General features: G+C 48.7%; 1 protein-coding gene across 5 annotated transcripts in view; it reads right to left on the minus strand.

The window, feature by feature from the left end:
* Window positions 1–24,450, minus strand: part of LOC146180432 (receptor-type tyrosine-protein phosphatase T-like) — a 680,195-nt gene that overhangs the window by 353,180 nt on the left and 302,565 nt on the right. For all 5 annotated transcript variants that reach the window (XM_084576027.1, XM_084576026.1, XM_084576025.1 and 2 more), the window contains 3 exons: window positions 22,733–22,891; window positions 21,346–21,498; window positions 19,244–19,377 (listed from right to left, as the gene is read on the minus strand). In XM_084576027.1, the coding sequence (XP_084432153.1) occupies window positions 19,244–19,377; window positions 21,346–21,498; window positions 22,733–22,891 (446 nt within the window). The remainder of the gene's footprint in view (window positions 1–19,243; window positions 19,378–21,345; window positions 21,499–22,732; window positions 22,892–24,450) is intronic.

A 24,450-nucleotide genomic window follows, 5' to 3' on the forward strand; every position in this document is an offset into this window, starting at 1 on the left:
TGATGCGTGAATTTTAGGTTTGTCATTGGAGTTTCTGAAACAGGGATTATTGATGCGCGCATGTGTGCCGTTGCCCTGTGAAGTTTGTGATCGCATGCATGTGCGCGCGATATTCGAGTGTATTGAAAATATTGTAGGACAATATTACGCCGTGCGGGAACCCCACGCGGCGTATATGTCAAACGTTCCACCACATTCCAGAAACGCCCTTCCCAGCCTTGTACGCATCTGCATGGTTTACCCTTCTCATCACCCAGCAGCGGCGGTGACTCAACCGGCCGAAGGTTCCCGTCTTCTCACAAAGTTTCGGCCGCGTCTATCCAATGACAACGCGCGGCTCAGCGGGAGGAATAGAGGACGCTTAAATGAGCGAAGTTATGTGTATATGCACGCTGGCTTTGGAGCGTTGTAACAGACAGACGCGGCGGCGCGTCCTATTTATTGAAGTCGCGCCGCTTGTTCGAGTCAGCCAGTGTTTGAGCTAGTATCGTAGCGAGTTCGCAAGTGCTACTGCTCGTCTCCTGGGGTTCACCCGCTGCCGGCAAGTCCACATATCTGCCATGGCGGCCACATCGTGACTCTCCAGGCGTCGGTCTGCGACAGTGCCCAGTGAAAAATTTGGTGTTTGTTTATTTGGCTCTCTCGTATATTGTTCACTGTTTTAAAGCCTCTGTGTTTATTGAGATCCTCTTTGATTTCATGCTCATCATTGCTTTTCTGCGAACCTCTTCTCTTTGTATTTTAGGAGTCAGTTTGAATTCCTCTGTATCGTTTCCTGGTATGTGTAAAGTTAGTTTTTGTTTGTTACGTGACTCTGACCCTTACTCTGGCTTGAACAGGCGAAAGCTGGTCACCAAACAGCCACCCCCTTCTGTCACTAAAAGGTAGTTGACTTCCTGCTGAGCTTGCCACGCAAGTCGAGGGCACCTCCATTGAGACCGGGACACCTGCCCCCACGCTGTTCACGAATGTGGGCACTATTAGCGGCGCATTGTTAACAACGCTATAATTATTGACGGGTGACATACGGATGGGATGCGTGTAATCACAGATGAGCGCTGATGATGGGGGTTATACTCAAGGTAGAACAGGCATGTTCCCAGGTCAACGTCCCTCGGCTTAGCCCTCTTCTTACCCCCACCGTCACTCCCACTTCTTTCCCATGAGTGAAAACGTAGCGCGTGAATACTTATAGGGAAATAAGAGGCTCGGTATAAAGAATTTAAAGGAGTGAACAGCCTAAGAGTGCAAGGCAAACACACACATATATATATATATATATATATATATATATATATATATATATATATATATATATATATATATATATATATATATATATATATATATATAACTTTCCCGATTATCTATATTATTCCAACAGTTTCGGACGGTGGACCATCCTTCTTCAAGGTAGAATTGAGAATGGAGAATAAGTCTGCACATTACGCCACTGTTAGGAGAGGGAGAAGGAATTCTCGCTCTCCATCTTTGGAGAAGCAAACATTACTGAATAGATAGAAAGGGCGCAAAGCTCCAGTTGATTATTGGCTGGTAATGCAACAAAGACGGAGAGAGAAGAAAAAAAAAGAAAAAAAGGGGGGGGGGGGTTGAAGAGAGAGAAAAGGGCAAAAAGAGAAAGTGGAGAGCCGACGAATGTTACATACGCGCCGTGCTTCCACGAAGACGACACTAAAAGCACGACAAGTCTCCCTCGAAGGAAGCCAGAAATTGAGTAAAGGTTCAGAATAACATAATAATAATAATAATAATATAAAATAATAATAATAATAATAATAATAATAATAATAATAATAATAATAATAATAATAATAATAATAATAATAATAATAATAATAATAATAATAATAGTGAAAAACAGACAACGCGAGCATGCACACCAGGACGGCCCGCTCCCCAGCGGTGCAGGTGTTCAAGAAACCGTTGGGATAAGAGTTATGTGTTCTAGACGGAGTTGTTCCACCCCGCGACACGCCAGCGATCGGAGCCAGGGCTGCGCGCCGCCGCGGCGACGAAAGAGCCGTCGGCCAGACGCGCTCTCCCGAAACCCGAAACCCAATGCCGCAGCCGGGCATTCGGGTCAAGTGGTTACCGCGAGCGTGTCCTAAGTGAAGACGTTTGTTGCGGGATAGAAAACCGACCAGAGGGGGGAGGCCAAGGAGCTAAATAACGAACAGTATAGTTTGCGTGAGAAGGAGGAAATTCTTAGGAGCGGGCAAATGGGGGGAGATAAAGGCCTCGTCTATTAGTTATGTAGGCTTTTCAGAAAGGCAAAGTTGCCCAATGTTTCATTAATTCCATGGGTTAGAGTCTGAAATTTGTGTATGAAGTACGATTCTCTTTGTTCTCTTTGTCGATTTGTTTGGAAGTCTGATTGAAGGAGAATGACCCGAATGTTTTCGAAAGTGTGGTTTGGAAGGCGCCGGTGCTTAGAAAAAGGGAGATTTGGCAGTGTGTGGACGTGGGCCTTGTGGTTATTGAAACGAAACCTGAATGGTGTTTCGGTCTGGCCGACGTATTCCATGCCGCACACACAGCTTAGCATGTGTACCACATTGGCACTGTCGCAGTTCAAGGATTCTTTGATCTTAAAGGTGAAATCAGAGAAGTTGCCCTTTACAATATTTGTCGCCTGCACATGATTGCAAACTTTACAGCGTGGTTTTCCGCACGGTTTACATCCGGGGTTAGGGTTAGTATTGGCGGTCGTTTTAGATTTAACTAACATGTCCTTTAGGTTTCTAGAGCGCCGATACACACACACACACACACACACACACACACACACACACATATATATATATATATATATATATATATATATATATATATATATATATATATATATATATACATATATGAAGGGAAGAAGCCAACAGTCGGCGAGGCCAAGGAAAGCGTTGGGGATGGTACTTTATGTCTTTTTTTTTCTTGAAGCCATAGGTAGCGTAAGAGGGTTCTAGCACAGCTTTCGCCCTCGCTCTTGATCACGTTCTACGTGACGCTGGCGGTAACAAAGGACGTTCTACGTCCGCCGCTATGGTTGAGGGTGGCGCTGGTGAACACTCTCAAGGTTCGTATACAGACAACATAAATACCCAAGCAAGTAGCAGGGGGGACAGCGGCCGATGTAGCTCAGTTGGTAGAGCACCGGACGCGTTATTCGGAGGTCGTGGGTTCGGTTCCCACCATCGGCACGTTGTTTTTTCTTCTACTTTGTGTTTAATTATCTTTCCCCTAATAGATTACATTACTAATTTCTGTGGTTATCCAAGTAAACATTAAAAAAAAAAGACAAAGTACCATCCCCAACGCTTTCCTTGGCCTCGCCGACTGTTGGCTTCTTCCCTTCATGTATTATAACGAGCACCCTCATTTCCCCTTCTGCTTGTAGCTTACGGGGGTCTCGGTTCTGGCAGTCTTGAAGCCATAGGTAGCGTAAGAGGGTTCTAGCACAGCTTTCGCCCTCGCTCTTGATCACGTTCTACGTGACGCTGGCGGTAACAAAGGACGTTCTACGTCCGCCGCTATGTTTGAGGGTGGCGCTGGTGAACACTCTCAAGGTTCGTATACAGACAACATAAATACCCAAGCAAGTAGCAGGGGGGACAGCAGTCGATGTAGCTCAGTTGGTAGAGCACCGGACGCGTTATTCGGAGGTCGTGGGTTCGGTTCCCACCATTGGCACGTTGTTTTTTCTTCTACTTTGTGTTTAATTATCTTTCCCCTAATAGATTACATGACTAATTTCTGTGGTTATCCAAGTAAACATTAAAAAAAAAGACATAAAGTACCATCCCCAACGCTTTCCTTGGCCTCGCCGACTATTGGCTTCTTCCCTTCGTGTATTATAACGAGCACCCTCATTTCCCCTTAACTGATCTGTATATATATATATATATATATATATATATATATATATATTGTAAGGTAACGCGAAGGTCGGACTTGGGGAATCAGGCTTTATTGCAGACCTGAAGCCTTGGTCGCACACTGCAGCCAAACACACTCCGCGATGACGATGGGTATCTACAAGAGGGAGTAGGATGAAGATGAAGCAGCACTACGGTGGCTGCAGCACGTTCAGCCGTGTGGAAGAAGAAGCGCCACACAGTGCTCACACTATTTCGCCCGCGCAGTTGAAGCGGCCAGCCTGGCCGCAGTTAGTCCGCAGGATTGCGCCGAATAAAAGGTTTCATACGTGAAACGTGGACAACTTCAGTGCCACGGTAACGACTGTCCGGAGGAGGGTGAAGAGGAGAGACGCGATAGTTGACCGGGGAGGTTTTTGCAAGAACTGTGTAAGGACCAATGTAACGGTGCTGTAACTTGTCAGAAAGACCAGGAGTGCGTAATGGGGTCCAAAGTAACACCTCGTCGCCGGGACGGAACGAAACTTGGCGATGGGTTGCATCATAGCGGCATTTGCGGTCTTCCTGGCTGGCTTCCGTGTTGACGCGAGCAAGCCGGCGAGATTTGGCCACTCGGGAAAGGAACTGGTCAGGAAGAGAGGGCGAGGAACTGGCATGTGTAGAAAGGAAAGAGGCGTCAAGAAAGGTAGCAGGAGAACGGCCGTAAACGAGGAAAAACGGGGTGTAACCTGTGGTCCGCTGTACAGCCGTATTGTAGGCGAACGTAACAAAAGGAAGTATTGCGTCCCAGTTTCGGTGGTCCTGGTCGACGTACATAGACAACATGTCAGAAAGCGTGCGGTGGAACCGCTCAGTCAACCCATTGGTCTGCGGGTGATAGCTGGAGGTCAATTTGTGATGTGTGGTTGAGGCCTCAATAACTTCGGCTACAATCGTCGACAGAAATGTCCGACCACGATCGCTGAGAAGCACTCGAGGGGCCCCATGACGCAGTACGAGCGATTCCAAAAAGAAGGTCGCGACCTCATGTGCTGAGCCATTAGGCAGGGCAGCGGTCTCAGCGTAGCGTGTTAGGTGGTCGACGGCGGTGACGATCCAGCGATTACCTCGTGCGGACAATGGAAGTGGCCCGTATAAGTCTATGCCAACAACGGCAAAAGGAGTAGCTGGGCAAGGTAGCGGCTGTAGTAGGCCAGCAGGAGGAGAAGTTGGCCGTTTGTGGCTCTGACATGGCAGACAAGAGGCGACGTATTTTGCCACACTTGAGGCGAGGCCTGGCCAGAAGAAACGGGTTTTCACGCGGTGGTAAGTTTTATGAAAGCCTAAGTGACCGGCTGTAGCATCATCGTGGAAAGCCGCCAGGATACGGGTGCGAAGCGCTTTCGGAATAACGGGGACCCAACGGGTGCCTTCAGAGCAATAAATATAACGGGACAGCACGCCGTTGTCAAGTTTGAAATTTTGGAGTTGTCTGCGCATCCTAGCGGTAGGAGGGTGAGAAGCACCGGTGAGAAGGTTGATTAGGGAAAGACAGTAGGGATCGGCTTGCTGGTGTGAAATAATGGCGTACCGATCTGGAGCAGCGGCAGGAGTAGCACAGGGGATGTTTGGAGCTCTGGACGACATTGCGACGCCGAGGGTGCACGCAGGAAGGCGCGAAGAAGCACTAGGTGGTGATTCTGGGAGCGGGCAGCGGGAAAGAGCATCGGCATCTCGATGTTTGCGACCTGATTTGAATATGACATCGAAGTGGTATTCCTGCAAACGCAGAATCCAACGGCCAAGGCGTCCAGTCAAATTTTTGAGGGTTGATAACCAGCACAGAGCGTGGTGATCGGTAACGATCGTGAAATGGCGGCCGTAGAGGTAGGGGCGGAATTTCTGAACTGCCCAAACGACGGCGAGGCACTCTTGCTCTGTGATAGTGTAGTTGCGTTCCGCTGGTGTTAGAGTTCGACTGGCAAACGCAATTACTTTTTCCCGAGAAGCGGTGTCACGTTGCAGAAGTACGGCGCCGATACCGAGGCCGCTGGCATCGGTGTGGAGAATGGTAGCAGCAGTGTCGTCGAAGTGAGCGAGAACAGGGTCCGAAGTGAGGGCATTCTTTAGGGTTTGGAAAGCTTTTTCGCATTCTTCGGACCAATTGAAAGTAGTACTGTCGGTAAGGAGGCGGTGGAGCGGTGCAGCAATGGTAGCGAAATTGCGAATGAAACGGCGAAAGTACGAAGACAGGCCAAGGAAACTGCGTAGTTCCTTAGTCCGTTGAGGGCGTGCAAAGTTCAAAACTGCAGCAAGCTTGTCAGGGTCGGGTCGAATGCCATCGCGGCTGACGAGGTGGCCCAGGATCTTGATTTCTTTCTTGGCGAAATTACACTTTTTTGTGTTCAGCTGGAGACCGGCGGATGCTAGGCACGTTAATACTTGATCAAGGCGGCATAAATGATCAGAAAAAGTCGCAGAGAAGATAACTATGTCGTCCAGGTAGCACAAGCATGTTTTCCACTTAAGTCCTCTAAGAACAGTGTCAATCATGCGCTCAAACGTAGCGGGGGCATTACAAAGTCCAAAAGGCATGACATTGAATTCGTAAAGCCCATCGGGAGTAGCGAATGCGGTTTTTTTCTTTGTCGGCTTCGTGCATCGGTATCTGCCAGTAACCGGAACGCAAATCCAAAGTGGAGAAATATTCGGCGCCCTGAAGACAGTCGAGGGAGTCGTCAATTCGTGGCATAGGGTAAACGTCTTTGCGAGTGACTTTGTTAAGTGCGCGGTAATCAACGCAAAAACGCACGGAGCCATCCTTTTTTTTGACCAAGACGACCGGAGATGACCAGGGGCTAGCTGATGGCCGAATAATGTCTCGTCGGAGCATATCATTCACATTATCTTCTATGATTTTACGTTCTGATAAGGAAACACGATAAGGGCGGCGGCTAACAATAGAAGTACCTTCTGTAATAATGCGGTGCTGTGCAGAAGACGTTCGGCCCAAGGTCGGAGAAGTGACATCAAAGGAGGCTTGGTGTTTTCGAAGTAATTCCTGCAAAGCTTGGCGGTGAGTCGCAGGAAGGTCGGGATTGATGGTGCCAAAGAGAACACAGACAGAAGCATCAGAAGAAGCTGCTGGTGAGGAAGAGGGGGCGGTAAGGGTGGTGAGGGACACCGGGTGAATGTCCAGGGCACAAGGAAAACATGTCCCTTTAGTCAGCACAATGGGCTCTGGCGAAGTGTTCGAAGCAGCGACAAGCGCTGTGCCATGCTCAAACCGAACAAGACTTGGTGGTAGCGCGATTCCACGGGTCAGATGGCGATCAGAAGGCACGATTAGCACATCTCCGTTATCAATGTCAGTAGCAGTAAGCGCAACAAGTTGTTCGCATCCAGGGGGCAACACTGAGTCAGTAGCGGCAAGTAGGCGATAACGGGGCTCGGGAGGTTCAGAAGACGGATCGCTCTCGGTCATGTAAATGACCCTGTCGCGACACGAAATGCTGGCTGATGCGGCAGACAGAAAATCCCAGCCTAAAATAATTGGGTGAGCGCAGGGTGACATCACGGCAAATTGTACATGGTGGCGGACACCATCAACAAAAACTCGCACAGTACACTTAGCAGAAGGCCGAATTATTGCACCATTAGCTCCACGGAGTTCAGGTCCATCATAAGGCGTTTTAACTTTTCGCAAGCGGGAGCACAAGTCAGTGTGTATCACAGAAACAGCGGCGCCCGTGTCAACCAAAGCCTCAACAGACAAACCTTCAACCCGCACTAAAATAATATTCCAGGGACGTTCCGGAGGATTTTTGGGATGGTCGAAGAGTGCAGTTTTCCCTCCTAAAACTGCAGTGGTCAGTTTTCCGACAAGCGGGGGGTCGTCAGAGAAGCTTGACGGAGAGGCGAGGTTGAGCGGCGAAAAGGCGAAGTAGAACGGCGTCTTGAAGGCCTGTAACCAGCAGGCGGAGCGGGGCTTTCTGGCGGGGGTGATGAACGTCGGGGATAATCAGGGAATGAACGGTGGTTAGAGCCGGAAAAGCGAGGAGGGTAGTCTGCTTCAAATGATTCGTAGCCGCGGCGTTCATTCTGGAGCCTGCGACGACAGAAGCGGGAAATATGGCCTCGGTACCCGCAGTAATAACAAACAGGGCGGGCTGGGCGCCAGTTAGGGTAGTATGTCGGCGCCGCGGCAGGTGGTGCCAATGCAGCGACATGAGCAGTGGTAGGCGCCGGTGGCGTAGGCGCTCCAACTGCAGGCGGCAAGGATGTGACCTGGGCGTACGTTGGCGCCTGACAGATGGTAGGAGCGACCGATGTTGGCGGGCAATAGGTCATTGAGGCCAGCTCTTCTTTGACAATGCTACGCAGGCCGGCACTTGAAGGATGTGGCTCAGATGCAGGGCGGCACAAATTACCTTGAGCCGAGAGCTCTTCACGAATTAATCCGCGAATAAGAGCACGGAGGTCAGCTTCGGCAGTGAAACCAAATGAAGTGGGATCAGGCTGCAGGCGTATTGACTGTAGTTCGTCAAGGCGTTGACAGGTCGATATGATGGCGTCAATTGTGGTAGGGTTCTGCACGGCCAGGGCGTTATAGGCGAGTGGCCCAATACCTTTAAGGACGTGCCGAACCCGCTCGGCCTCTGGCATGGTGTCATTTATGCGCCGACAAAGTGCTAGAACATCTTCGATATAAGAGGTATAGGTCTCATTGGACCGCTGAAGTCGGGCTTCTAGCTTCTTCTTGGCGGACTCCGTGCGAACAGTAGGAGCGCAGAAAATCTGGCGTAACTTTTGTTTAAAGGTAGCCCAGTCAGGAATCGTCGATTCATGATTTAGGAACCACGTTTTGGCCACATCCGTCAAATAAAAGGACACATTAATTAGTTTAAGCGAATCGTCCCACCGGTTGAAAGCACTGACCCGGTCGTAGCTGTCGAGCCAGTCATCAGCGTCGTCGCCTCGGAGACCGGCGAACATTTGCGGGTCGCGCTGACGGCTGCTGACAGTCCAAGTGGCAAGGGGAGCTGGAGTCGAGTTGGTAGAAGCCGAAGTAGCGAAGTGGCCCTCTTGAGTCATGACGATGGTGGTCGGGGTCAAACGGCGGCCAGAACGAAGCTCCAGGTGGATGCAGGTGACGAAGCAGCGGGGAAATCAAGGCGCACCTCCACCACATGTAAGGTAACGCGAAGGTCGGACTTGGGGAATCAGGCTTTATTGCAGACCTGAAGCCTTGGTCGCACACTGCAGCCAAACACACTCCGCGATGACGATGGGTATCTACAAGAGGGAGTAGGATGAAGATGAAGCAGCACTACGGTGGCTGCAGCACGTTCAGCCGTGTGGAAGAAGAAGCGCCACACAGTGCTCACAATATATATATATATATTGTAGGGGTGTGCTTATTCGGTAAACCCAGATGGATCCAGCCGCTCAGGAGGGACTGGCAGCGGAGCGTCAGGCGTGGCGAAAGAGCAAGGCAGCGAACAACTTCTTCGTCCTTGAGAGCGGCAGCACGCGACGCATGTCAGTGGTTATATTGATGAAGATTACCACACTACAGTTTCCCCCCGGGCAGAGAAGGAGCCATCCTGGCGACTCATGGTGCCGAAAGGACAGACGGATCGTAGTAGGGCTTGATTCCGTCCACATGAACTATTTCGAGTCCACGGCGACGCAAGTCCGCAGATGGCGTAACGGGCTCAACTACGTAGTTCACAGGAGATGTTTTTTGAAGGACTCGGCATGGACCGTGATACCGAGCAAGAAGCTTCTTTGACAGGCCGGCGGTTGTGGCAGGAACCGAGAGCCACACCAGGGAGTTGGGCGCATATGAAGGCGCCTCACCAGTGTCACGATGGTGTTTTTGTTGCCACTGATTTTTCTTTGTAAGCGAACGAGCGAGCTGACGGCATTCTTCTGCGTACTGGCCGGCGTCCGAGAGTGGCGTCGATTCAGAAACATCAGGGCGGTAGGGAAAAAGCGCGTCCATTGTGCAGGTTGGCTCGCGCCCGTAAAGAAGAAAGAAGGGAGAGAATCCAGTGGTGGTCTGTATCGCAGTGTTGTACGCGTAGGTTACGAAGGGAAGAACGTGGTCCCAGTTGGAATGAGCGTCGTTGACGTACATGGCCAGCATGTCACTCACAGTACTGTTGCAGCGTTGCAGCATTCGTCTGAGGGTGGTAAGAAGTAGCGGTGCGATGAATGATGCGACATTCTTTCAGTAGGGCCTCGAGAGCGTCACACAAGAAAACGCGTCCGCGGTCACTGAGCAGTTCCTTCGCAGTCCCGTGGCGAAGAATCAAGTTGTTGAGAATGAACAAAGCAACGTCTCTTGCAGAGGCAGAGGGTAGCGGTGATGTTTCAGTGTAGCGAGTCAGATGGTCTACTGCCACAATAATCCACCGGTTTCCAGCAGGAGTAGTAGGAAGAGGGCCATAGAGATCTATGCCAACGCGGTCAAACGGACGAGCAGGGCAGGGCAACGGCTGCAACGAAACAGAGGACTTCTGAGGAGTTTTTCGGCGTTGACAAGATTCGCAAGCGCGCACGAAATGTCGTACGAAGCGTTACATTCCTTGCCAGTAAAATCGCAGACGCAGGCGCGTGTAGGTTTTCAATACGCCACCGTGAGCACATTGTGGGTCACCATGGTACGCAGCACAAATGTCGGCACGGAGATGACGCGGGATGACTAGAAGCCACTTCCGTCCATCAAGCAAATAATTGCGGCGATAGAGAAGACCGTCACGAATGGAGAAGTGGTGGGCTTGCCGGACGAGTGCTTTAGATGAATGACCGGGAGTAGGACTTGAGAGAAAATCCAAAAGTGCATTGATCCAGGGGTCATTCCGCTGCTCGGCAGCCATGTCGATAGTGGTAAGAGTCGACAAATCGTAGGCACAGACGTGGTCAGACGAAGTATCTCTAGGCAATGGCGAGCGGGAAAGAGCATCCGCGTCCGTATGCTTCAGGCCTGATCGATAAATGACATGAATGTCAAACTCCTGGAGACGAAGAGCCCAGCGAGCAAGGCGACCGGATGGGTCTTTCAGGGAGGCAAGCCAGCACAAAGCGTGGTGATCGGTGACAACGTAAAACGGTCGACCATACACATAAGGACGAAATTTTCCGATAGCCCAAATAATGGCCAAACATTCCCTTTCTGTGACTGAATAATTAGATTCTGCCTTTGTCAATGTTCGGCTGGCGTATGCCACAACATACTCGCTGTAACCAGGCTTACGTTGGGTAAGGACGGCACCAAGCCCAATACCGCTGGCATCAGTGTGGATCTCCGTAGGCGCAGCCGGATCAAAGTGGCGTAGATTGGGCGGCGAAACCAAAAGGCGGCGTAAAGTGTCGAAGGCTTTATCGCAGGCTGGAGTCCAGGCGGAAAGGTCGGAGCTGCCGGCAAGGAGCTGGGTCAGAGGAGCGATTATAGAAGCGAAGTTCAAGATGAAACGTCGAAAGTAGGAGCAGAGGCCGATAAAGCTCCGAAGCTGCTTCAGGGAGGTTGGCTTCGGGAACTCTGCAACTGCGCGAAGTTTGGTGGGGTCGGGAAGAATGCCTTCCTTAGAGACTACGTGGCCTAAAATTCTGAGTTTTCGAGCGGCAAAGTGGCACTTCTTCAAATTCAACTGAAGCCCAGCGTCGGCGAGACACGTGAGGAGATGCTTTAGGCGGAGAAGGTGAGAAGAAAAGTCGGTAGAAAAAACTACGATGTCATCCAGGTAACAAAGACAGGTCTGCCACTTCAGTCCACGAAGAATAGTGTCCATCAGGCGCTCGAAAGTAGCTGGGGCATTGCAGAGGCCAAAGGGCATAACGTTGAACTCGTATAATCCATCCGGTGTTATAAAGGCAGTTTTCGAGCGGTCATTATCAGCCATCGGTACCTGCCAGTAGCCGGAGCGCAAATCCAAAGAGGAGAAATACTCGGCTCCCTGTAAACAGTCCAAGGCGTCGTCGATTCGCGGTAAAGGATAGACATCTTTGCGCGTGATTTTGTTAAGCATACGGTAATCGACGCAAAACCGGATGGAACCATCTTTCTTGGTGACCAAAACAACCGGAGAAGCCCATGGACTGTTAGATGGCTGTATGACGCCCCGGCGAAGCATGTCGTCCACGTTGTCAGCAATGACTTGGTGCTCAGAGGCCGACACGCGATAAGGACGCTGTCGTAAAGGTGCGTTTGTACCAGTGTCGATTGCGTGCGCAACGACAGACGTGCGACCCAGAGCAGTGTGAGGAAGGTCGAAGGCAGAAGTGAAGTTCTGTAGAAGAGCAGCGAGTTGATCGCGTTGTGCGGGTGGAAGATCTGCGTCAATAGCTTGTTGAAGAACATCGGGTGGTGTCGAAGCGGTCGTTGTATCGCAAGAGCTGAGCACATTAACGTCTAATGAAGTAGGCGTTGCAGGAAGAATATTTACAAGCGCGGGATCAAGTTCTTCAATACGACCGAGACACTCGCCGCGTAGCAGGACGGACGGGCACGAAAATGGATTTGAGACGTACATTGCACTAAGGCCATCTTCGAACTTGAGAACAGCAAATGGAAGCAGGAGGCAGGGATGGCGTGAAGCGGCGTCGGAAGGTGTGAAGAAGACAGTCGAACTAATAACGCTTTCACAGGAGAGTGGAACGAGGGCAGCAGAAAATGGAGGAATGTCTGTGTCATTGGCGACGAGGAGTTTTGCAGGCCGGGTAGGGACGTCACACAAGACGGTATCACAAAGAGGTAAAAAGGAAAATTCCGCGCGGGCGCAGTCAATAACGGCATGATGAGTGGAAAGGAATTCGTAGCCCAGCATGATGTCGTGTGAGCAGCGAGACAGTACAATAAACTCAATGGTGTATAAGACGTCTTCGATGAGAACACGGGCCGTGCACGCCGCTGTGGGATGAATGCGCTGTGATGAGGCGGTGCGAAGCGAAAAGTCGGAAAGTGCGGTGGTCACCTTACGAAGACGACGGCAAAGAGCTTCACTGATGACGGATACGGCAGCGCCCGTGTCGACAAGAGCGAGTACTGCGACGCCGTCGACAAACACTTGAATTACGTTAGTGTGAGAACACTGATGACTTGAAGAGTTCGAACCAAACGCAGTTCTTGCCCCGGGAACTGCGACTGTTAGTTTCCCTCAACAGTGCCGGTAGAACGTCGGAGTGGGGACGGGGAACGGCGACGAGGGGAAGGTGATAGGCGAGTTGTGTACGTTTGATTGTCACGAGATACAAAGTCGGAACTGGGCGGATTTCTCGGCGAGGGATGGTCTGTATTGTAGGAGTAGTTCCATAGTTCAGGTCGAGAAGGTGGAAGGCGTTGGCGGCAAAGGCGTGCGACATGGCCCGGCAGCACGCAAGAGTAGCAGATTGGCCGGTTGTCCGCGGTACGCCAAGGGTTCGTAGGGCATTGGCGTACCCTTGGAATAGGGACATGGAATGCAGACCCAGGCAAAGGCGAAGGAAGGTTGGAAGGAGCGGCCTGGTAGGAAAGAGATGCTGATGGCATGAGCGGCCTGGCCGCAACTTGGGCGTAAGTCAGTGGTGTCGTTACTTGCGCCGGAACGGGGCTGGGCGGCAGCACAGGGCTGGGCGGGAGCATGGAGCTGGGCGGAAGGACATCAGCGATGTGATCTTGAACGGCACGCCGTATGGTAGGGGCCAAAGACGGAGCCATGTCAGGAGCAAGGCGGCCAGTATCCTGTAACTGAGGGACCAGCGATAGCTGGCGGGCGACCTCTTCTCGAACGAAGGCTTTGATTTGCTGAAGTAAAGGGCTGCCCTCTGATGGGGTAGAACCGCCCAGCGCAAGTGTAGAGATGGCGTCGTCTCTAACACCGGACCGCCGGGTAGAAACGCGCTTCTTACGAAGCACGTCGTAGCTCTGGCAAAGCTTGATCACGTCACTCACCGTGGCAGGATTTTTTGCCCAGAGCATTTGGCACGCGTCGTCAGAGATGCCTTTCATGATGTTTTCGATCTTATCCGCTTCGGTCATTAGCGGATCGACACGCTTGCATAGGTCCACGATGTCCTCTATATAACCAGTGAACGACTCTTCGACTTGCTAAGTGCGCTCACGCAAGCGTTGTTCTGCCCGGAGCTTACGAACTGCAGGGCGGCCGAACACTTCTGCAAAATTCTTTTTAAAATGGCAGGTCTGCCTCATGGTTGCGAAACCAGAGGTTCGCCACGTCAGTCAGATAAAAGATTACATTACTTAGCTTGATAGCGTCGTCCCATCTGTTGTAGCTACTGACGCGCTCATATGCCGACAACCAATCGTCGACGTCCTGGTCGGCTGTGCCACTGAAGAGGCACGGATCACGCTGCCGTAGAGCTCCAGAACACAGCACGGTGGTTGGGAGGGGCGACGATGTCGAGGCAGTATCGTCCGGCATGCTTGAAGCAGAGGGTAATGTGCGGCTTCTCAGTTCCAGGGTGGACGGGAACGTACCCAGCAGCACCTGCACCAATTGTAGGGGTGTGCTTATTCGGTAAACCCAGATGGATCCAGCCGCTCAGGAGGGACTCGCAGCGGAGCGTCAGGCGTGGCGAAAGAGCAAGGCAGCGAACAACTTCTTCGTCCTTGAGAGCGGCAGCACGCGACGCATGTCAGTGGTTATATCGATGAAGATTACCACACTACAATATATATATATATATATATATATATATATATATATATATATATATATATAATGTCAGGCATGCGAACAGAAGAGAACAAAGTGCAAAAAGAGGCTCTCCGGGATAGAAGTGGAAGAAGAGGAAGCTCACTATCTGTTGGTTAGCACATCAGGCTAAGGTGCAGAACCATTCTGTAAATAAACCTTAACAGTGTGGTGGAGGTGCGGAGTTGTGTCTTCGGGCGCGGTCCCCAATGCCTTCGACGCTCTGGTGGAACCCGCTTCCCTTTCCGGTGCTAAAAAGAGTGTGTTGGTGCCCCGCAGCGTTGTTCGAGTGAACGAGGGTCGTGCCACGCTTTGGACTGTCAACCATACCAATGAACCTGCCGTATTGCCGCGTGGCTTGAAACTCGCCGACTTTGAAGAACGCCTTTCTATGCATATCGCCGCGTTCAGTGACGGCGTTGCTCGTTCAACTAGACGTCCAGATCATGCTGATTCCCGGTTTCAGTCCGTGATAAATCAATCGCTACCCACCAACGATCGCCGAATATTGATGGAGGTTCTTATGAAACATGCGGACGTGTTCGACTTTGCTCGAGATCAGCCACCACCGATTCCGCCTTCCCGCACCCATCACATGATCGACACTGGATCTGCACACCCGATTAGACAAACACCATACCGTGTTTCACCTTCAGAACGTAAGATAATTGACGAACAGGTCCGTGATATGATGCAAAGAGGAATCATTCAGGAATCATCTAGCCCATGGGCCGCCCCTGTGATTCTCGTGAAAAAGAAAGATGGCACCTGGTGATTTTGTGTCGACTATCGCCGCCTCAATACTGTCGATCACCAAGAAGGATGTTTACCCGCTCCCGCGTGTTGATGATGCCATTGACTGCCTCCATTCAGCTTCCTACTTTTCATCTGTTGATTTACGGTCCGGATATTGGCAGATACCGACGCATCCGAAACACAAGGAGAAGACGGCATTCGTGACTCCCGATGGGTTGTATGAATTTAACGTGATGCCTTTCGGCCTATGCAACGCTCCGGCTACCTTCGAAAGATTTATGGACACTCTTTTGCGTGGTCTGAAGTGGCAAATTTGAATGTGTTACCTAGATGACGTAGTGATCTTCGGGAGGACCTTCGCCGAGCATAACAGCCGTTTAGCTGTGGTCCTTAACTGCATGGAGGAAGCGGGTCTTGTGCTGAACTCTAAGAAGTGCCGCTTCGGTGAACGACAGATCGTTGTGCTTGGGCATTTGGTTGACAAAGACGGTGTTAGGCCTGACCCACAGAAGATTGAAGGTGTCAGTTGCGTCAAAGAGCCCAAGTCTGTGAAAGAACTCAGGAGCTTCCTGGGACTTTGCTCTTACTTTCGATGCTTCATCCCTAAGTTTGCTGAAGTAGCCTACCCCCTCACACGCCTCTTGCAGAAGGATGTTCCTTTCAAATGGACTACTGAATGTGATTCTGCGTTTCGCCAGCTCAAGTTTCTTCTTACCTCACGGCCCATACTGCGTCATTTCAGCCCGACAGCTCCCACTGAACTCCACACTGACGCAAGTGGCATCGGCGTGGGTGCTGTGCTTATACAACGGCATGACGGAAACCAACACGTTGTCTCTTACGCAAGTCGCACCCTTAGCAAGTCTGAACGCAACTATACCGTGACGGAGCAAGAGTGCCTTGCCGTCGTTTTTGGCGTACAGCGGTTTCGCTCGTACCTTTATGGACGTTCCTTTACAGTCATCACCGATCACCATTCGCTTTGCTGGCTGGTGAATCTACGCGACCCCTGCGGTCGGCTGGCCCGCTGGGCATTACGCCTTCAGGAGTTCAACTTTACAGTGTCTTACAAAAGTGGCCGCCAACACGCTGACGCTGACTGCCTCTCGCGGCTGCCTCTAGCAACTACCCTCTGCGATGACAACTTTGACGACTATCTTGCCGCCGTTTCCGTACAATTTCCGGATCTTGCCACTTTCCAGCGAGAACAACGAAAAGATCAAGACTTGGTATCACTTTTTGAAAAAGCTCATGATCCGGCACCTGCGAACCCTTTCTGCATTCGCGATGGTTTGCTGTATCGAAAAAATTACTCGTCTGGAGGTGCACGCTTTCTGCTAGTCGTTCCGGCTAGCCTCTACTCCTCTGTTCTACACTCTATGCACGATGACGTTACAGCTGGGCACTTGCGGTTTGCCGGGACTCTTACGCGCATTAAGGAACGTTTCTACTGGCCAAATATGCGTCGAACGACTCAGCGTTACGTGAACTCCTGCGTGCAGTGCCAGCGGTTCAAGCTTCCCACCACTTCTCCGCCGGGCCACTTACATCCGGTGACACCACCGACCACACCATATGAGCAAGTGGGTGTTGACCTCATAGGCCCGTTTCCCCGCTAGTCCAAAGGCAATCGCTGGGTCATCGTGTGCGTTGATCATCTCACGCGTTACTGTGAAACTGCCGCCATCCCTTCCGCCACCGCCGCTGACGTCTCGTTCTTTCTTCTTCACGCTGTCGTCCTCCGTCATGGGCCTCCTCGTGTAATTATCAGTGACCGAGGCCGCCAGTTTACGGCAGATGTTGTGGAACAGCTTCTGCGCTATTGTACTTGCCAGTTGCGTCACTCTACGCCGTACCATCCTCAGACAAATGGCCTCGTCGAACGTACAAACCGGACACTGACGAACATGCTTGCGATGTATGTTGACTCGCGGCACAAGAACTGGGATGACGTGCTTCCTTTCATTACTTACGCCTATAACACCTCGAAGCATGAGACAACTTCCTATAGTCCATTTTTCCTCCTCTACGCCCGTCCGCCTCGACGTTCTCTTGACACCATTTTGCCGTTCTCGCTCGACACTGAGCCGTCTGTTTCGAGCACCCTCTGCCGCGCTGAAGAGGCTCGTCGGGTAGCCCGATTACGCACTCTGGCCTCACAGGACCGCTCTAAGCAGCTCTACGATCGTCGGCATCAGGATGTCTCTTATCTTCCCGGCGACTTAGTGTGGCTCTGGACACCTCTCCGCAAGCGTGGTTTGTCCCAGAAGCTGCTGTCGCACTACACAGGCCCATTTATTGTGCTCAAACGCATCAATGACTTGAACTACGTCGTGTCTCGCCAATGTTCCCAAGGTCGCCCCTCTCGGAAAACACAGGTAGTTCATGTCGCAAGAATGAAGCGCTGCCACTCTCGCTCGGGACTCTGACTGACAGCCCAGGGGCTTCGCCTGCGAAGGGGGAAATGTCAGGCATGCGAACAGAAGAGAACAAAGTGCAAAAAGAGGCTCTCCGGGATAGAAGTGGAAGAAGAGGAAGCTCACCATCTGTTGGTTAGCACATCAGGCTAAGGTGCAGAACCATTCTGTAAATAAACCTTAACAATATATATATATATATATATATATATATATATATATATATATATATATATATAAGATGATGTAGGGGCGCACAAACGAAAACAACGGTTTATTTCCGACGTTTCGGCCGGGGCCCGGCCTTCGTCAAAGAAGGCCGGGCCCCGGCCCCGGCAATAAAAATTTAAAAAAAAAGGACAAAGTACAATCCCCAATGCTTTCCTTTGCCTCGCCGACTGCTGGCTTCTTTCCTTCATGTATTATAACGAGCATCCTCATCTCCCCTTCATTTATCTGCTTATATATATATATATAGGCCCAGCCATCTAAATAACAGGTTTATATATAAACGTAAAGGAGATGAAACAAGGTCGAAAAACGGTAAAGGCTAATCCGACGTTTCGGCCGGGGTTCAGCCTTTTGCAAAGAATGCTGCATTCCTTGACAAAAGCCGGACGCTGGCCGAAACGTCGGAATAAAGCTTACTATTTTCCTACCGTGTGTCATCTTCGTTACGTCTATGACCTACCGGACCCCTTCAACCCCCTCCATATATATGTGAAGGGCGATGACTGAGCTTAAGGGATGCTCACAAGCGAATGCGGATGAAAACGAGTACATACAAAATTTGGGGACGGCTGTTCTGGGTGGTAAGCTGTATTCTAAGCTTTTAACCACTTTTCAATTCAAAAGTGATTTATGTATTCTGGTCCAAGCTTAATCATATGCACTGACTGGTATGCGAATGAATTTCGCACACCAAGGTCGTTTTCAAACGAGGCACTGCAGTAGTGATGAATTTCATGCGGGTTTAGATTACTCACATGTGTCCGGCAAGCTTAATCGTATTCCTCGTCGGCGCAGCAGACGTTATAAATCCCATTGTAAATAAATATTTTATTCAATCAAGCTTGCTCATGCTTTCCATAAAAATGTCATAACGAATATTGCAATTTTCGGCTTAACGCAATGTTAACGAAGATCCAAAGCAGCGGCACAACAGAGTATCTGCGAAAGACGCGACTAAGAGAAAATTTAAGGCCATTTTTATAGTAAAATGCGTTGCGGGGCTAGTTGGTTCATGCCCGTAAACTTATGTAAAGCGCTACAGAGACACCACAATCAGACAAGAGACACAGGACAGGGCGCTTAGCTGTGTCTCTTGTCTGATTGTGGTGTCTCTGTTAGGCTTTACATAAGTTTACGGGCATTTTTATATCCATCATTTATTATCCACCTTATTATCTGCCGAGCAGTAATAAATTCCCGCTGATTTCTGGCAATAAAAATTTTGGAACTCCGCGCAAGGATCATCTACAAACAATGAGCGCGAGCTCACCTTGTACTCCACACGGTATTCTGCCGGTGTCCCCTCACCAAGGTCAGTCGACCGGTCCCAGGATTTGAAGCCGATCGTAGCACCTTTGTCGCTAATTGCGCTCACTGAAGGTGCATAACGCAGCAAGGGATAACCTGAAACGGTTGAAGAATTTGAGGCCTTCAGTGTAAAAAAAAAAAAAAAAAAGCGCTAACAGACGAAGGACGAGAAGAAGGACTACACACAGCAGAAAATCTTTCTTCGCGTCCTTCGTCTGCCAGTGCTGCTTTTTTTTTTTTTGATAATCCACCTACTCCCCAGAAACAAATATTGCTTTTGTGTTTGATATCTTGGAATGCCACGTCAAGAACGCTCCAGTTTTTAGATGGATTTTATGCACTTTCGACGCCCCTTGCTGATATTAGTTTTGAAAGTATTCGCAAATTTTTGCCCCAACTTCCAAGATCGCACCTTCAAAAACACTGGACACTAGGAAGCAACCTGTGTCATTTTTGTGCTACCTAATTTAACTCAAAGCTGTATATAGCGAGACATGTTTTCTTCATGCACGGCATATTGAAGTTATTGCATATGGTCTCAGGTCATATGCCAGAAACCACCCGCTCCTATGTCACCGGTATTATCCACTGTTTCCAATCGTTCTGCTCTTGGAGACGCATAAAACGTGTGGTTATAAGTTGCTGTTGCCGAAGAAAATAATCGAACGGTACGAGAACTAGTAATTTAACCAAATAAGGTCTGTAATCACAAGCATATCATTTAGCGCAAAAGGTGGTTTTGCTCTAAGCAAAATATATTCTTGTGAACTCAAAACCCCAAATAGCCAAACATTAACTCTTTTAAGGTCTGCAAACTATTTTTAACGATACGATCACGATGTCACCGCCTCATTTCTCGAAGAAGCAATATCGTTTGCAAATACAGAATTAGGTATGAGTTTATATTTCTGAAACTTTAGTGTTTAGATACTGAGCTTTAAAAAAATGCCATACTTTGAAATTGAGAAGGCTCCAAGATATGATAATGCTTCAGCAAGTTTAATTATTTCTTGGCCTGTGCTGAGAACCTTTGCAATAATTTGCATATTCAAAACAAGGTGCAAAATAGTTGAGGCATTTATAAACAGTAATAAATTTTATTAAGTAAATATTTTGCGTTGGTGCGTAAGTAGAGGGCAAAATTGGAAGTGCGAATATTTTGTAATAAATATTTCTAATGAGTAATAAATATTTTCAATATATATATATATATATATATATATATATATATATATATATCCGCGACTGATAATTTGTAAATCGCTGTTCTGAATGTATGGCACAATGTGAATCGCCTGTTTCGTCTGACAACCGCGGACGCCAAGTCCTTTAAGACTTTCCTTGCAATGCTAAGCAGCACTCGCTCTAAAGTGTCTCAGCAACGTCTAGGCTGGAAGTTGCGAAATTCTCTTGGCAAGAATCATAAGAAAGTTGCTTTTAAGCGCGAAGCAAAGGGACAGAAGGGACAGAGTAGGCCCATTTCTCCACGCTTAAAACCAAATTTCAGAAATGTAAGCCTGCAATAACATACTTGAAGAATAAAATTCGTTCATTAACTTGAAGTTGCACAATGTATACATCACTCTCTTCCAATTCTCAATCCAGCAAAAATGCTTACATCAATGCACTAAAAGTGATGAATCAATTTCTATAATGTATAGCCGGTTTCGCTAAGTCTGCTGCTGTGTCTCTACAGTGTCATGCGTTTTATTGTCCTCCATTAGCCCGAGCTTAAGTGACCAATGCCTTGTCTCGTTCCGTTCAACCCATTGAAATGAGTGACGAAGACGGACTTTAAATGCTTCTTCCGGGAGCGGAATTTCCCAGGGCTAAGTCAGATTGTTTGCAAACACTTTGTCTATGTGTCCATCCTTACACCCGCGTTCGAAAGAAATTTCATCCACTGCGAGTACTTAATTATTAAGCTTCTGACCAGTCTACAGTTAGGCTTAAGGCACCCTTTTGCTATAACAAAGGAAACAAGAGCCTTCTCACGCTCCTGAGACTATGTAGTGTCTTTAAATTTCATGCCCCCCAGATCAAGCCATGGTAGTCAATCCTTACTTATGTCGCAGAACGGGGAGTTTCTCCAGCCTTGACGACACTTTCCTCCGTCCTGAGCACATGTCCCGGTGTGGATGTCACAGAACTCCTGCGTCTTGCAGAAGCACACACGGCTCTGTTTGCAGCTCGCTCCATAGTGATGTGGAGGACAGGCTGTTTTAGGATTGAATAAAGCAGAAATACATTTTCAGTGAAAAGATTGTAACCGAAGAATTATGCGTGATCTGAATCAAGAGATTTCAGTCATACATTATCGACAGAAGTAGCTTGTTGGCTGGATAAAAAAAAAAGTTAAAATAACAGCCGTGACTTCGTGTTTTATACGCAATACCATGCAGCCACCGCTAAACCAAAGAAAAGCGAACACTCGCAACATCTGAAGAAACGTCTATTCACCTGCGCTTTGCATTCTTGTATGTTTTAAGCAATGGTGGAGCGTGTGTTCCGCTTCGTATCCTACAATCATTCATGAAGTGTACATTTAAATTGATTTCTACTGAACTAGCGTAAAGAGGAATAATGACCGATTATAATAACGTGCATTTAGTATTTACACGCCTCTCGCCGAAAAATGCGACTACATACGTATGTAATACTTATGATAAAACGTTCAGAGATGGAAGCATTGCAAGTACACGCATCTCGTGTAACTTTCACACATGCAGCGTAAATAATTACTGACTCAATACGCTGCACTCCGCTGAAAACCACTCCTTCTTGTAGTGCTGATTCTGCATTGACAGTTCACACGACGGATCAGAGAACATTCAGGTTGTGGCTCTCACCAGATGGGATTTATGAGATCCACAAGCTGAAATTTGACGCCATCGTGCCCTTATAAATTACAGAGAAAATTTTATTAGAATGCCTTAGAATGAGTGTTTATTGCCTCTTGTCGCGTTTACACAATTTTCCTTTTTTCCGCTTTTCCTGTTTAATTGCAGCATTACACAGCCATCCCTATTCAAGGTATTCATGTACGGCTTTTTCGCAGCAGCCGCTCGAGAGCAGTTTTCGGGCTACTTTGACATTCTGCATAACCCGACGGCTGATCCACCAAGAAATTTCGGGTGTTGGAAATTTACGATGCTACCTATTTGCCCTGTATTTTCGGATTTGTGCCTTATCTTACAAAGGATAAGCACTGGTAATGAGCAGCTGTGAAGGCAACCTTTTCATTACATATTGATAAAATTAGTTGTACATATTTTATTTTAAGACAATTTATATGTACGATGCAATTTTTTTCTTTCATATTGTTATGTCTACAGAGAGCACCGTTAAACGGCAAGCAATTTTCGAAGCACACAATCAGTTTATTATAAAATGCTATAAATTTTAAAGCACGATAGATATTCAGATTTCCGTAACGTGCTCTACAACTTACTTGCGTTGCAGAATGGACCATGAAATCCGGTTCCGCAGGAGCATCCATAAGGGTCTGGTAAGCACATGAGTATGCCTCGACACGACTTCACGTTTTCGTCTGGATTCGTGTCCGAGCACTTTTTACCACAATCGCGACCAAAGGAGTCGTCTCCGCATGCTAAGGGATCCAAAAGAAAAAAGAAGGATAGAAAAAAAAGACCAGTGATGAGAAAATATATGTTTTGCGCGTGGAACTAAGAATATATAAACAATGCTTGTGCTCAACTTTCTTTTTGATTTCATTTTATCTAAGATGAGGGGGGGGGGGGGGAGGCTTCAAAGCAGCATTACGTCGCTACATCTCTGAATAAATACGCACTTGGATAACGATTCTCTCACATTAGATCCCCAGTTTCCATTCAATAACTGGAGAAAAACAATGTAAACATTTAAAGCTCAAGTGCCATAAAGGATACTGCTTTTGAAATCTTTTATTCACACAAGAGCTCATTAGCGCTGCTTCCGGAAAAGGACGTACCAGCTGCATCCTAAGGAATGGCGCAGAATATTGGTGAGTTTAGCAAGCACCTGCACGTTCCTGATATCTTTCTTTGGGCCGCACCCTTCCAATACCTCTGTTGATGTGCTAAGCTCTGTGTGCGGTACCTTGCAGGACCTTGCAGGAAAGAGTACCAATGCTTGCTCAATGAGCGAATAGAACTCAGAAAAGACAAAGCGAGAGTCCGAGGGTAGCTCGGGGTAGAGCAAGCCTCAAAAGAGCAGCGGCCACAGAAATATTTTTGGTGTCCTGGCCGCACCACGCCAGTCTGGCTACGCCGCCTAAATAAACGAAACTTCCTCATAGAGATGCCTGATTCTTAAGTGGCAGTCAAACGGCCACGCGGTGTGCCACATTATCTCGATTTCCAGCCAATGAATCTCTACAGGCACGGACAGAAATCCAGAAGGAAACTCGCTCTGTGTTAGCTCCTACGACTGTTAATGTGTGTTGAAAAGAGATTGGCGCAGGGACAATCGCCCTTTTCATATATGGGAGAGATAAGGACTCCTAAACACCTAATCTGCCATGGAGTCCAGGTGTCTCTGGCGGTCTAGAACCACGGAAACATTATGCTACACAGATCATTTGCGCGCATTTGCTTTCAAGTCGTGGGTGGGAATTCGTTCAGGAGGCTGCAAGAACCTCCGTACAAAGAATCCTGTATTGTGCGTTTTACGATACGGCCTTTTATTACAATGGCAACCACGTTTTTCACTTTCAACTGAATTTTAGGAGGTAAATTTTTCAAAAACCGCAGTGAACACCACATTTTGTCTTTAAAACCGCGGTGACGTACACACGAAAATATGGCAAAACACACAGCGCGTTGAAACGGCAAACAGATGTTCTTTAATGATTTTTTCTATATACAAGTAGTCAAGTAACATGTCGCCCTGTGGGAAATAGCCGGATGTGCTTTTGTTCAATTGTTCACCCTTCCCGTCGAGAAGCGCTATTGTCAAGTGAGGAATGCCTATTGTCCAAAGGAGACGACAGAGTGACACGTCCGCTGACGTACAGGACAAGAAAGGAGCATGACGAATACGGCCATTAGAGGAATTCCCGGGAATGCAGGAAAGATTTGCAATTGCCGGAAAGGGACAATGCTGGGAGCAGTATGTGGCGCGCACGTGCACTTGGGTTTCTGAGAAGGAAATCCACTTGCCGGAACCACC

The sequence above is a fragment of the Amblyomma maculatum genome, chromosome 8 (genome assembly GCF_055883805.1).
Source record: "Amblyomma maculatum isolate TAMU_Amacu chromosome 8, ASM5588380v1, whole genome shotgun sequence".
In the NCBI taxonomy this organism is placed as follows: Eukaryota; Metazoa; Arthropoda; class Arachnida; order Ixodida; family Ixodidae; genus Amblyomma; species Amblyomma maculatum.